Source organism: Ammodytes marinus, assembly GCF_949987685.1.
Source record: "Ammodytes marinus genome assembly, chromosome: 4".
NCBI lineage: Eukaryota > Metazoa > Chordata > Actinopteri > Uranoscopiformes > Ammodytidae > Ammodytes > Ammodytes marinus.
The window spans coordinates 31,032,156-31,045,891 of NC_137233.1; the positions used below are offsets into that span (position 1 = coordinate 31,032,156).

General features: G+C 40.2%; 2 protein-coding genes across 5 annotated transcripts in view; one reads left to right on the plus strand and one right to left on the minus strand.

Moving 5' to 3' along the window:
- Nucleotides 1-6,889, plus strand: part of arhgef25b (Rho guanine nucleotide exchange factor (GEF) 25b) — a 23,994-nt gene extending 17,105 nt beyond the window's left edge. For 2 of the 4 annotated variants that reach the window (XM_080026394.1, XM_080026395.1), the window contains exons 8-16: nt 1,513-1,602; nt 1,691-1,783; nt 2,211-2,261; nt 2,650-2,727; nt 2,814-3,005; nt 3,905-4,103; nt 4,195-4,394; nt 4,503-4,619; nt 6,064-6,889. In XM_080026394.1, coding sequence (XP_079882520.1) covers nt 1,513-1,602; nt 1,691-1,783; nt 2,211-2,261; nt 2,650-2,727; nt 2,814-3,005; nt 3,905-4,103; nt 4,195-4,394; nt 4,503-4,619; nt 6,064-6,168 — 1,125 coding nt within the window. In that variant the 3' untranslated portion in view covers nt 6,169-6,889. The remainder of the gene's footprint in view (nt 1-1,512; nt 1,603-1,690; nt 1,784-2,210; nt 2,262-2,649; nt 2,728-2,813; nt 3,006-3,904; nt 4,104-4,194; nt 4,395-4,502; nt 4,620-6,063) is intronic. The other 2 variants (XM_080026397.1, XM_080026396.1) reach the window with 2 other exon arrangements.
- Nucleotides 6,890-7,103: 214 nt separating this feature from the next.
- b4galnt1b (beta-1,4-N-acetyl-galactosaminyl transferase 1b) overlaps nt 7,104-13,736 on the minus strand; it is a 32,381-nt gene continuing 25,748 nt past the window's right edge. Inside the window, exons 6-12 of the mRNA XM_080026398.1 lie at nt 13,375-13,412; nt 12,975-13,155; nt 11,990-12,082; nt 11,682-11,869; nt 11,438-11,578; nt 11,047-11,284; nt 7,104-9,727 (exon numbers count right to left, since the gene is read on the minus strand). Of these exons, the coding sequence (XP_079882524.1) occupies nt 9,510-9,727; nt 11,047-11,284; nt 11,438-11,578; nt 11,682-11,869; nt 11,990-12,082; nt 12,975-13,155; nt 13,375-13,412 (1,097 nt within the window). The 3' untranslated portion in view covers nt 7,104-9,509. The remainder of the gene's footprint in view (nt 9,728-11,046; nt 11,285-11,437; nt 11,579-11,681; nt 11,870-11,989; nt 12,083-12,974; nt 13,156-13,374; nt 13,413-13,736) is intronic.

The following is a 13,736-nucleotide window of genomic DNA, read 5'->3' on the forward strand; positions in this document are numbered from 1 at the left end:
TAGCGCTCTGTCTCAAGATTCAAGATTCAAGATTCAAGATCACTTTATTTTGTCCCGAAGGAGATTTGTCTTAGACGTACAGACTGCTGCATAACACATAACACAACAAGACAGTAGAAAAATAGAATACTATATAGAAAAATACAGTGCCTAGCACACAAGTGCTGACAGTGCAATGATAAAGTGCATACATACATACAGACATACATACATACATACATACATACATACATACAGATCTACAAATGGCATTCTACTAACGGCCTGAGTTCAACAGAGTAACGGATAGTGGAATGAATGAAAATTTATACCTGTTCAAATATCTTTTCTTGCATTTAACTGGGACTCTGTACCGTCTGCCTGAGGGTAGCAGGTCGTACTCAGAATGTAAGACATGAGAGGGGTCTGCAATTATTTTCCTAGCCTGTCTAAGTACTGTTTCCTCAAATATTGCTTGGAGAGTGGGGTGCTCCCTCACTCCCATCACTTTCAATGCTGTGAGAACCAATCTGTTGATTTGAGTCTTCCACTTCACAGTTAAATTACCAAACCAAACAGAGATTGCATAGCGAATTATACTTTCGATCACCGAACGATAGAAAAGCAGCATCACCTTCCTTTGGACACCAAACACCCTGAGCCTTCGTAGAAAGTGAAGTCGCTGCTGGATCCTAGAGCACACACTATTTACATGAACACTCCAGGATAAGTTATTGTCAATATGCACGCCCAAGTATTTGTACGAATCAACCTGAGCAATGTTAGCATCTTGAATAAGTAACAGAGTGTGGTCCCCCACATGACCTGGGTCAAACACCATTTCTTCAGTTTTTTTTGTGTTAACTGTGAGGTGATGGTCCTCACACCACCGTACAAAGTTGTTTACCTCCTGCTTATAAACAAGGGTGTTCGTATCATTATCCATAAGACACAGAATGGCAGTGTCATCCGAGAATTTAATAAAAGAGACACTAGGATGCCTACTGATGCAGTCATTAGTATATACTGTGAATAAGGGAGGAGAATTTACACACCCTTGAGGAACACCTGTACTTATTACTTTTGACTGGGATGTTGTCTGGTTCACTCTAACCTGTTGGGTCCTGTTAGTTAAAAAAGAGTGATACCATCTGATGATATATGGATTAACAGACATCTGTTGAAGTTTACTGAGAAGGATATGTGGCTGCACAGTATTAAAGGCGGAACTGAAGTCAACAAACAATAATCTGGCATAAGCCTTGGGGTTCTCAAGATGTTGCAGGACTGAATGTGTTATAGTGAGGATTGCATCATCAGTGCCACGGTTATCTCTATAGGTCTCCTGATTGGATAAAACGGGATAATCAAAATTTTAACTGGCAATTACTGCAAAGCTGAATGACTGGGAGACCTGTGTTATGAACTGCCCATACTGTCTAAGTGATTGCTGTATTAATATAGAGTGATTTAACACGGATATTAACAAAAATAAAATTCACTTACTTCTCCTTTAAATTCTTACATTTGCAGGAACGGCGTCTTCACATGTACGTGGTCTACTGTCAGAACAAACCCAAATCCGAGCACGTTGTCTCAGAGTATATTGAGACCTACTTTGAGGTGAGTCAACTTGGTGAGTTTTTATTTTAGTTTTTTTATTCCCTTCCTACTTACACCACTTTGTCTCTCTTGTTTTGTCCCCTGACAGGATCTCAGGCAGCAGTTGGGCCACAGGCTGCAGCTCAATGACCTGCTCATCAAGCCTGTGCAGAGGATCATGAAGTATCAGCTGCTGCTCAAGGTCTGCTGTTCAACCCTGTCACATATTACTATTACTATTATCATTATTATTATTATTATTATTATTATTATTATTATTATTATTATTATTATTATTATTATTATTATTATTTATTTATTTATTTATTTGTTTATTTATTTATTTATTTATTTAATTATTTAATTAATTAATTAATTAATTATTATTATTATTTTTTCATCTGACATGATTTGAATGACAAGATTAAAGATATGATTAACGTCCAGGGCTAGACTTCGTACAGGTTCTAACCATGTAGCCATTTTATTTGAGGCTTTTTAACTTTTGAGCCTACAATGGGAATTCATTCACTTTGCAGGATCCAAGTAATGTGTCCTCCTTTTTATTTGTATTTCCTATTTAAAACCATTGAAACTTAATGAACCTTTCTCTCATTGGGAACACCCAGGACTTCCTGAAGTGCTACAGCAAAGCAGGAAAAGATGTTGAGGAGCTGCAGGTAAGAGTTCATTTTGCCCCTCAGGTGCCAGTTCATGTGGTACACCTCTAGCTAGTCGAGTCAACACTGAAACTGCTTCTAGAGATTCAACTGTATTGTTATTTCGGAGGATGTAGTTTGTGTTTTTCTGACCTGTATAGCTTTAAAAAAAAAAGGAAGTTGTTTCTGTTATTTAGCCTACCTCCATTGAAATGGGGCGGGCAAAATATTCGAAAATACCTGTCAATATATGGCGCAATGCACCACAATCTGCATGAGGATAAGACACATTAGTTTAAGCTTGGTGTAGCTAATAAAACTGGCAGCTGAATGGCTAAAGCAACATTCTGAGTCCTTGTATATCACACATTCCCTTACTGGTTCTCCTCCGTCCTATTTTTTCCATCAGAGGGCGGTAGAGGTGATGTGCTTTGTGCCAAAACGCTGCAACGATATGATGAACGTGGGCAGGCTCCAAGGTTTTGAGGTGAGATTGATTTTTTTTTCGCCCTTCTCTTTCTGTCATATCAATGGAGAATTACGGTCCATGACGATATTGATGTACTCTTTCAGGGGAAGATCACAGCTCAGGGCAAGCTGCTCCAACAGGATACTTTCTCTGTCAGCGAGCAGGACAGCGGTCTACTGTCCAGAGCCAGGGAGAGACGGGTCTTTCTGTTTGAGCAGCTGGTCATCTTCAGTGAGCCAATCGATAAGAAGAAAGGCTTCTCTTTGCCAGGGTACACCTTCAAAAACAGCATCAAGGTAAGGGTCATGCCGTGTTTTGTTCTTGAAACATCTTTAATGGTCATATATTATGCTCATTTTTAACGTACAAAACTGTCCTGTTGTAGTGTCCAAAAAAACCTTTTTGCATTTCTCACAGTGCCATTTCTAAATCTCCTCTTTTCAGCCTCTGTCTGAAACCCTCGGATTTCAAGCCCCACCTTCCAAAAAGCCCAGTCTGCTTGAATATAGCTGCCAGTTAGATTTAGGGAGACTTATCACAGGTTGATGTGGTGCTAAGATCGTCTGGGACTGGGCTACTGACAGTCCCCAGAGTAAGGACTAGACAGGGAGAGGCAGCCTTCAGTTTTTATGCACCCAAGCTCTGGAATAAACTTCCAGGGGACTTGAGGTCCGCTTCAACACTCGGCTCTTTTAAATCAGGTCTGAAGACTTTACTGTTTTCGTTTTAACCTGTAATTTTAATTTTAATTTTATTTATTTTTATTCTTTTTAAATGTTATAATTATTTTATGTTTTATTTATATTCATGTTTATCATTAGTTTTTATTTTATGTGTGCTCTATACTTGATGTATTTTGTTTTTGCATCTGTAAAGCACCTTGAATGGCCTTGTGTCCGAAATGTGCTTTAGAAATAAACTTGCCTTGCCTTGGTAATGAGGGTGGCCTGGCTTCTTCACTTATGATGTCATAAGGGGAGAAGAATCAGAGAGGTGTTTTTTGAACAAAGGTTTTCAGAAAGGTGGAAGAGGAGAAAACGAGAGAGGGTTGCTTTTTCTCTTGCTTTGGAAGTCTCTAGTCAGACCAGGGACACATATGTATGTCGATACAACATGAAAAAGTGCTTTTGGCATTAAAGGTGATCTTTTAAAACATATTTGGTTTTGTTGTTTTCTTTCCTCAATGTCTAACAAGTCTGGTGCCCTGCTCCAGGTCAGCTGTTTGGGCGTGGAGGAGAGGTCTGTGGAGGATGATTGCTGCCTGGTCCTGACCTCCCGCGGGACTAACGGCAGCGTGACACGCTTCGTCATGCAGGCATCTTCTACGGAAATACAGGAAGCCTGGCTGGATGACGTGGTGCAGATCTTGGAGACTAAGAGGAACTTCCTTAATGGTACCAGAGTTCAGTGTTCCTTGAATAAAACCAATGGATTTAAGTGCTTGGTGCGTTTGAGTAACGTGACACCTCTTCCTGTCCGCTGCAGCCCTCCAGTCTCCAATAGAGTACCAACGAAGGGAGAGCAAGTCAAACAGCCTGGGCAGGATGATGAGGTCTGCCACTGGCTCAGCATCTGGCCTGCAACACTCCACGGCATCCATGGACCGACGTCAGCGGCCCTGCTTGTCTCACAACACATCCCTGCCCTCCCTGGGTCCGCCGCAACACAGCCCGGCCTCCAAGGCTGTGAGTAAACAGCAGTGCTGCTCTGGCACATTTCTGTACACCTTCATACATTAATATCTCTCTGAAATCCCCCTTGCTTTGATATATTTTTTGTATTTCTCTCTCAAGGTTTCTAATCCTTGTGCGACTCAACTGCCACTTTCCTCCCACCAGCAGCTCAGTTTGTGCACAGAGGTGAGACAGGGCAGTGGCACATCCAATAGACTCAGCCAGTACAGCGTGCAGGTACTTCAGTCTCACTCTTGTGCTTTTTAGGGATTTTTTAAAAAGAAAACAACTTTTCAGTACTATTAGCAACACAAGCAAGTTCCTCCAGATTAGGGGAACAATACATGGATGAAAACAAAAGAAAACATATCAATTGAACTGCAGCTGAGAATGAACTTCCTTAGTGATGTACTAGATGTAACCCGAGGTGTGCTCAGTACACAGCGACATCCCTGTTTTTTTATTATTTTATAAAAGCAAACTAGTATTAGCAGTGTAATAAAGCTCATTATTATGATGTCAAGGGATCCTACTGCTAGTCAAGTGAATGATAGCAATTCAGAAAGTTAAGCTTGTTTCTATGTAAAAATCTGCCATGCAACTACGAAGTATCTATGATCATGAAGTACATAAAGAAAAGTAACATCTTTAAAGGTATATGAGTAAAATTCTCAAAGAACAGGGACATTAACATAGAGAAGAAAAGAAGAGAGAAAAGGCAATTCCTTAATTATCGCCGTATTAAGTGTTTATTGTGCTCTGCACATGTTGTTTAAATTGGGTTGATCAGGTTGGTGTAGCTGTGTATCTCTATGTCAGCAACACAGAGGCCATTTGTTTGTCATGATCCCTGATGATGAGGGGAAATAACTCTCTGGTTGCCTTTTGTCAAATATCCTGTTGTTGTTGTTGTTGTTGTTTCTGCATGAATTTACAAATCTGGTCAAACTAATTTGTTGCCAGTGTCATTCCGTTGTTCAGTTAAATGGAAAACCTGACCGACCTTCTTGTTTTATCTTGTTCATTCAGACTTCCACTTTGAGGAGGAAACGGTGTTGATCAATGTGCTCTTGTTAGACGGCCTATATCTGGCCTGATTCCACAAAGCCGCTGCTGTCCTCTTTGTGTTTTGGGATCAGCGGTGTTTCCATCCTGCTTTAGCTGCAGGAACATGGACAGCTTTCCCATGTTCCTATAATCTTTTGTTTTACTCCTCATGGAGAAGCCTTTGTAAAACTTTTAATGGTGAAAATCTTTTTTTTCTGAACAACAGCTTCTTAATATTATTTATATATATTTAAGTAGGTTAAAGCATCAACTTGAGGTTGTAGTAAAAACAGACTTTATATGTAGGTATACAGTATAACAGGTATGCAGCACATCAACAGTTGTAAGACAGTTCTCCTCAGCTTTGTGCAGCTTTAATCTGTTTTTCAGCTTATTGCTTTACTCAGTTTCGCAGTTTGGCTCACCCTTGCCTCTCTCATCAGCCTAATCTATCCATATTGTTTTGATCAGTATGGACGAAAAATTTAAAATCATGAGGTGGTTGACATTCAAACCAAAAACTTTTTTTAACGCTGCTTGAATAATGTAGGAATGTTCTTTCTACAATATTAAGTTGTACATTTTATTCACACTTAATACCCCTTTATATGATTGGTTGCTTTTTTTTTCTCAGGGCGTGATGGGCAGTTTCCAGGCAACCACATTGAATGAGGGCGGGACTTATTCAGCGCATCCACCGAACATCCTGGATCAGCTCATGGAAAACGAGCAGTTATGATCAGTGACACAGACACTCACTTTACTCTCCTGGAGTGGGATTGCCTCCATTGAGTCTGTGTTGTTTGGTTCACTCCTGTACAGATGTCAACCAGGTGTCAGTGGCTCTGTCTTTATGTACGCTATTGTCCTACATTTCTTTCCAATACCACTGTGGTTTAAGTTAATCTGGATTTGATCTTGTATAATCATAAGGGTTTGACTGTGTTCGTGTGTGTGTGTGTGTGTGTGTGTGTGCATGCGTGTGTGTGTGTGTGTGTGTGTACTTTTATTCCTTTTATGGATATTTTTGTAATGCATCATATTTTTCATTAGGGACCAATTCCACTTCATTCCCCCCCTGAGAACCACGATCTCTAATCCCCTTACGCGGTGTCCTCAAATAACTGCATCCCTTGAAACCATCGAGTGACAGTAGCTTCTGGCTTCACTGTGGGATTTGAATCAGTATGAGACGTGTGTGTGTGTGTGTGTGTGTGTGTGTGTGTCCATGTTTAACGCTGCCATTGTTAAGAGCAACTTCTGAGCTAAGCACATTTGCAAACTCACACAAAGCATGCGAGCGGAAAGAGGAAAAAGGGTACACATTAAAAACAGGTGCTCATCTGTAAATGTCATCTTGAATGTAAATAATCTCTTGTTGGAACATATTGGTAAAACTTTTTGACCTTTGGTGTCCTGATACACACTCAGAAATAAAGAGAAAGGCTGTCTTCGTCGTTTTTTTTCTTCAAATTTCAGAGCTACTGTATGTAAATATCATGGTAAATATACATAAAACACATCCTCACACATTATAGAATTGTCTTTTGGAAGTTGTTTTGAATTTATTTTATTAATGCAACACTTAGCATCTCTGTGTCATCTTGTGTTCCGTTGTGGCTGTTAGTGATTTTGTAGTTGCTTGACTCAGTTCAAACTAGTGTTGTTATCAAGACCACTTAAACAGAGCAAAGACATTGAGTAGTTGAGACCAGACCAGTGGGGGGGTCCCACACTGATAAGGGTGTGACAGCCAATTCACAGTAACAACAATTTCAAAGTAAAGTTATAACTGCTATATTTTTTCCAAGTAAACATAAAAAATACATTGAACTTTGCATTAAATTTGATACTTTCAACTGTATAGAATATATTCCGGAAAAAACAAACAACAAACTCACCTTATAAACAGGCTGTAAATGATCATGGTCTTTCAAGTGTTTTGAATATACCACAGGGTAACAAGGAGCTTCATGCAGCTCAGTGTCTCAATAGCAACAATAAACTTCATTTGAACTGTTGGCCACTTTGAGCTTTAAAAACGTTCACTAACAAATGATTGGTTCATTCGGTGTCGCAGCTCAACATTTGAAGGAGCAGAGACAAGAACTACAACTGACCTTTACTTTGAATAGTTTTTGTTTAATAAAGAGTGTCTTTACACTCATAGAGCAGGACAGGGATGCTTTGAAGGACACTTGACTATGTTTATGACTGAATCTGCGGCTTTCTGTTGTCTTTTTGGGAATGAGAGACACGAGTATACACAGTCATTTTAATAAGTCAACATTTGAAAAAAAAAGCTCATAGTGCAGTGATTGGGCAACTCACATCAGTTTTTTTTGGGTGAAGCAGTTAGATGTCAGTGTTAACACAATTAATATCAGTGTTTCAACTCAAATAAAAAATAAAAGTTCTGGTTTCAGCTCGGCTGTCTTGACCTTGACAAATCCATAACATGAAACACATTTTTGAACACACACACTTACACAAAAAAATATTTTATAATACTGTCACTGGTGAAGTTGGATTGAGCTAACATTGATCGCATTTTGGTGAACAAAAAAGAAAAGAAAATCCCAAACAGACAGAAAGCAGAATCGTCACACTAAAAAGTTGTTCAAATACTCCTCTGGAGCAAAAATAAAAAAGTCTATCGATAAATCTCTGGCACTTCTCTGCTCTCAAATGTGTGACAAAATCATTTGACTTAAAAGGAAACAATAGTGACACAAGGGCGCCATCTACAGGCCATGGTGTAAAAGAACAGCGTCATCACTTCAACCTTGAGCGACAAAGAAAACAGAAAGAGGATTTCTAGCATTTTTCCCCACTTACCTTTCCTAGGTGTCACTCAGTTTTCCTCTCATGCTCTGAAGGCTCGTACTGCGTATGAAGATGTCGATTTACATATAAACTATGAGTAATTCTCCCTCGGTAGGCTTGTTTTTTTCCTCTTTTCTTTACTTTTGACGAGGAAAAATAGACATGCACTTTGGTTCATTCAACTTTTCTTTTTTAGGCAGCGTGTAAAGACGCGATCACTGTCATTGCTTGTCATCAGCGTGGACTGGACGGAAACGCTCCTCTGCTTTCAATGTTTGCTTTAAAGAAATACGGCGAGCATCAAGACAGCCGAAGACAAAGGAAAAACAAAAAAAAACAAGGCTGCTCCCAGTAAGCCTCAGGTAACACCAGGCACCACTGGTGTTACGACTGGGACCAAAACGTTCTCCTCCTCAGATGTGACTTATCACTCACAAAATACACATTGGATTCTGGGTTAAGCAGAGGCAAACCCATATAACACAAACAGTTGATAAAAAAAACTAAAGCCAGCAGCCAAACCTTTGGCACGGCCGGACAGTCACACTGGGCACACAGGTTACCACAGGTGGAAGAGTTTTGACTGCGTTCTTCATGTGGCATTGGTTGAACGGGATAACCACGACTCTTTGACATCGCTAACGGTGAGTCCTCGTCCTTAGGCCTTCTGGTGTCACTCTCGCTTTCTTCCCAAGATCAGTCTTTTTGGAGTAGTGCAAATTTGAAGGAGGACACAGATATACCTGTGCTCACGTTGGCATACAATGACAAAGACCATATAGAGGCTGCTACCTGTTGGGCTTTCCCCAAATCTCTGCCTCCGTGTTTGAACAACTCAAGGACATAGCCTATTATAGCCAGATAAGAAAAAAACAAAAGGCGTTATCTCTTGATAACTTTGAATGAATCAATATTATGCTCTATTTGATCTGGGACTGTGTAAACAAGATGACATGTTTAGTTACTACAGCGGATTCACTACTACTGTGTCCACCTCAGAGAAAAAAGCCTGAACCTTCATATCTGGCACCTGGATTTTTACTTTGTAGGATGACTTTTTACTGACTAAATAAGAAATGATTCAACTACCAAACTTGGTTCTCTAAGGTGAAAGCTGAAAAGACAAACAGAGAGGACAAAGCAAAGTGTTTTGTCTGAAATCCTATCTGACAGGGACGCACGCTGTGGAGGAGAACTTCTTTGGCGACTCAGGGAAGAGCAGAGGAACCCTCGGGATGAAAGAGGAGAGAGGAGCTAGTTATGAGTCAAACACTGGAAGCGGTTCTTGAAGAACAGGAGGCCGTTTTTCGTGTGCGTGGCGTCGGAGGAGGCCGGCGGGTAACGGAACTTGGCGTAGGTCTTGTCGCTCTCCGATTGGCTGACCCAGGGAAGTTTGATTTTGGTGGCGTGGTTGACGATGACGTCGTCACAAGAGCCCACGTGGAGAGAGCCCAGGCCGTCGATGAAAAACTCTGCAGGACAAAACACAGAGAAAATAACTTATTGTTTTATTATTTAAATACAAATTGAATTATCACCAAGCTCACTCAGTTCAGTGTGTTATTGAATGTGTGCTTTTAGTTTTTATAATAGTAGAGCCCTTATAGTGGGACGTCTGGATTCATGTGCTGATAAAACGCCACAGTCGAATTTTGAAGAAATGATCTTGGTATACTGTATGAAATTATCTTCAGAACTAAAAATGAGATAGGAATCATTGAATTGCATTGATTACTGAAATGCCTCATTGATAGATGTTGGTTGATGATTGTTCTGCCTTTCAGCTGAGTCTAATGGATTTTTCATCAGTACCTTTATCAGACTCTAAGTGTAGGTGTACTGAGATCTTCCTTTAGATAAAGAAAAAAGCTTATTTCTCTCTCTTTCTCTCCCAATACAGTTTACTTATATGTTTACAACTGAAAAACGTTAATGCATTACTGTATAATTTCTTTCTTTTGTGCTACTTTTATATACGTTGTTCTGTTTGATTTTTTTCTTCTATCCTAATTGAAATATTTGTTTATAAAGGTTCTATGTGTGTATCGTGAAGGAGGCGTGAACAGCTGCATTTTATTGTGCAATCCTGTGTTGTCGAAATGACAATAAAGCTGAGCAATGAACCGACAATGAGTAAAAATTAAGGGGCTAGATCCGCAAATAATGGATTGTGTGTAATAGTATTACCATGATTTGCAGAGAGAAATAGCACCCGCAATGTTCCCTGATTGAGCACCATATCCAGAAAAGTGTGCACTACTTATATGCCGGAAAGGGTTCATTTTCATACATGCAAATGAGTCAGGCTCACCAAGGGCGCTGTCTGCTTGGCAGTAATTGGATGCTGTCTTATTTCTCATTTGCACAGGTTAAGCAGCCACAAAAGCAGTGCAATCCTTTTGGGGATTAGGCCCAAAGTGTGCCACATTTGTACGTAACTTATTCTACCTGAGTTCTTGAGGTACAAATAAAATAAATAAAAACAACTGAATGTAATCAAATATAATCATAATCACCTTTCTAGATTCTTAACATCCTCCCCTGATAAAATGTATATTTACCATCACACTGCTGAGTATTCTCTACTTGTGCCGCATTAAGACAATGTTGGTCTTATGATGGCAATATATGCAACATGCTAAAAAGATTTCATTTTTATGTACTCATATCTCACTGGTCCCATCTACTGCATGTTTGATTCAATAAAAACATAATTTTTTTATTGTCATTTACCTAGTGAAAGAAAATGATGATGAAAATAATCCTGCCTGAGGCGCCTGGCTGTACTCACCCAGGTGAGCCACCCTGGCCAGGCGCGGGTCAAAGCCCACCTGCTGGACTTTGTCTGTGCGTGCCAAGAAGAAGTTAATGACCCCGTCAGTGACCACGCAGTTGGGGAAGCCTTGGATGACGTGATGAAATCCTCTCCTCATGTGTAAACAGTCCCCATCCTCCTCGCCCGGCTCAATGGAGATGGTCTGTCTGTAGGTGGCAGTGTAACCAGTGGCCTCCCGCACCGCACCACCCACCTAGATTTAGGAGCACACACACACACACGCACACATACACGCACACACACATACACGCACACATACACACACGCACACACGTCACTGACTGACATCTCGAAACACCAGTCCGCCACTTAAAAAACTAATGATTATCTCCTCTGTGTCTCTCACCAGATCCAGAGTGGTCTTCTCTAGAACATCCACCAGTTTCTCCAGCTTGGTGCTGGCTGTGAAGATGAAGTCGTCGTCCACCCACAGCACGTACTTGGTGGTCACCTGAGAGACGGCCAGGTTCCGTCCGGCAAACCAACCCTATGACACAGACATGACATGGAGCTTGAATACAGAAGAGCATCAACAGAGACAAAAGAGATCTGAAATGAAGAGACCGCCATGTATATTTGCACTTCGCTACCTTTCCAAAAGGCATGATGTAATGTTCGATGTAAGGCCCCGAGATGCTTTTTGGCTTTTCACTGTCATCGGCGATCACTATGGTGACGGTAGGATAGTATCTCCTCACGCTGTCGATAAGATCTTGAAGCTTATCGTAACGAAGGAAAGTCTTTGTGGCTATGGTCACGAGGGCGCTGACATTGTACTCTGCATTGAAGGAAGATCAAGCAACCGTTTAAAAAAACTAAACAAATAGCAGGCTTGTTGTTCAGTGTTTAAATGAATGGCAATGACTGTGATAACGGACACTATGGACGTGTGTTTTACCTCCTTTGGATCCCGTGTTGTACAGTTTGGGTGTTACACCGTGACGGATCTTGATACTGAAGACGGCTTGATGCCCCTCTGTCTCGAACTGCACTAAAAATACACAAAGAAAAAATGACCTTTAATACATTTGATTAGTGTTCTAGGCTCCAACATTGACCCCTGCCTTGTTCCAAAGTGGTTGGCAGGCTGTTTGAAGTAAACATCTTCTACTTTTGTACTTTCACCAAAAGATTACAGTAATACTAGAATTAACACTGGCTTTATGAGGATACAAGTTTAATAAAAATCAAACCGGCTTTATTAATATACTGCCTCCTGATTATTTTTGAGTGGTGACCAACAGCAGGTGTGAAATCCTATAAAGAAAGAAAAAAGACGACCAAGAGATCAGATTAATATTATTATTATTATTATTTGTTGTTGTTGTTTTGTAGTTAATATAAGTTAAGTCTTTAAAACTAGTTTAACACTATTGGTAATATAGTTCTTCACTCTCATGTTTGCATGATAAAAATGAAGATACGACCAGCAGTTGTTAAGCTTAGCTTAGCAAAAAAAAATATAGAAAAAAGGGGAAACAGAGACTGTTATTTAGTGATAACGGGTTATCTCAAGGAAACACCTTTTTGTTTTCTCAAGTCACAAGACAATAAGAGGAAATTAACTAAAATAAGATAAGCTGGTGGTAGCGTTGTATTCACTGTAGAGACAGACATGAAACTGGTGTCAATCTTCTCTTCTAACTTCAAGAAACTTCAAGGAGGTGTATTTCCCAAAATATCCAACTATTGCTCTTAATCTAATCACAGATTGACGACCATGGAAGAGCATATTCTACATGAAAAAGCACTGAATATTGGTACTTCAGTTGACTCAAAAAAATGTCCCTGGTGTGTGAGCCATAACTTTAAAAAAACTAAGAATAATCAAGTCCATAGAGCAGAGGAGACAAAAAAAATAAAAATTAAGTTTGAGGCCTCACCTGTGTCTGCCGTGCTCGGGTGGAACAGTGTGTTTGTGTAGGTGACAAACTGCAGCTGTCGGTTGAGGTTGGGCAGGAGGCCGCTGGACAGAGTCATGTGCATCTCTCCGTCCCCTCTGACTCTCACCCCGTCCACCTCTGCTGCCACGTTCAACGTTCCCAGCATGGCAGTGATGTTGATCTGTAAGGAAAGGCAGAGCAGGGAGGGGAATCATAAACAACTACAGATTACATGTCCCTTAAACAGATGATTTTGATCCAAAGCTAACCGCCCTGACCAAGAATCAAACCCTGGTTTCCTGCACCAAAGTCAGTGTCAGGGTTTTTCCCTACTGAGCTATCCAGCTGTAAAGATATCAGGAATATAGCAAATTAAGGACGGATATACTGAAATACTTACAGAGTAGTGGGCTCTGGGAAGGTCATGTAAGGCCAAGCCTGAAATAACAGGATAGCAATGAATGGACAGATTTTGTTGCTACAGTCATCTATTGGGACATATTTAATCCACTTTGTTTCACTAGAAATGACAATAAACTGCCATTTTACCTTAAGGACAGTCTGCAATTTCTGCATTATCCACCCCTTCAATTCTATAAAATATCGTTTTATACGTGCTAAACACAATCGAAATGCTCCTTACAAGAGGGATCACCTACAGTCACAAATGAGCTTGATACATTGTCATTTTGTCAGCTTGATGATTAATAAGCTGTAATGACCCAGGTTTTAATTAAATAACAGAATCTAACGCAGCAACAC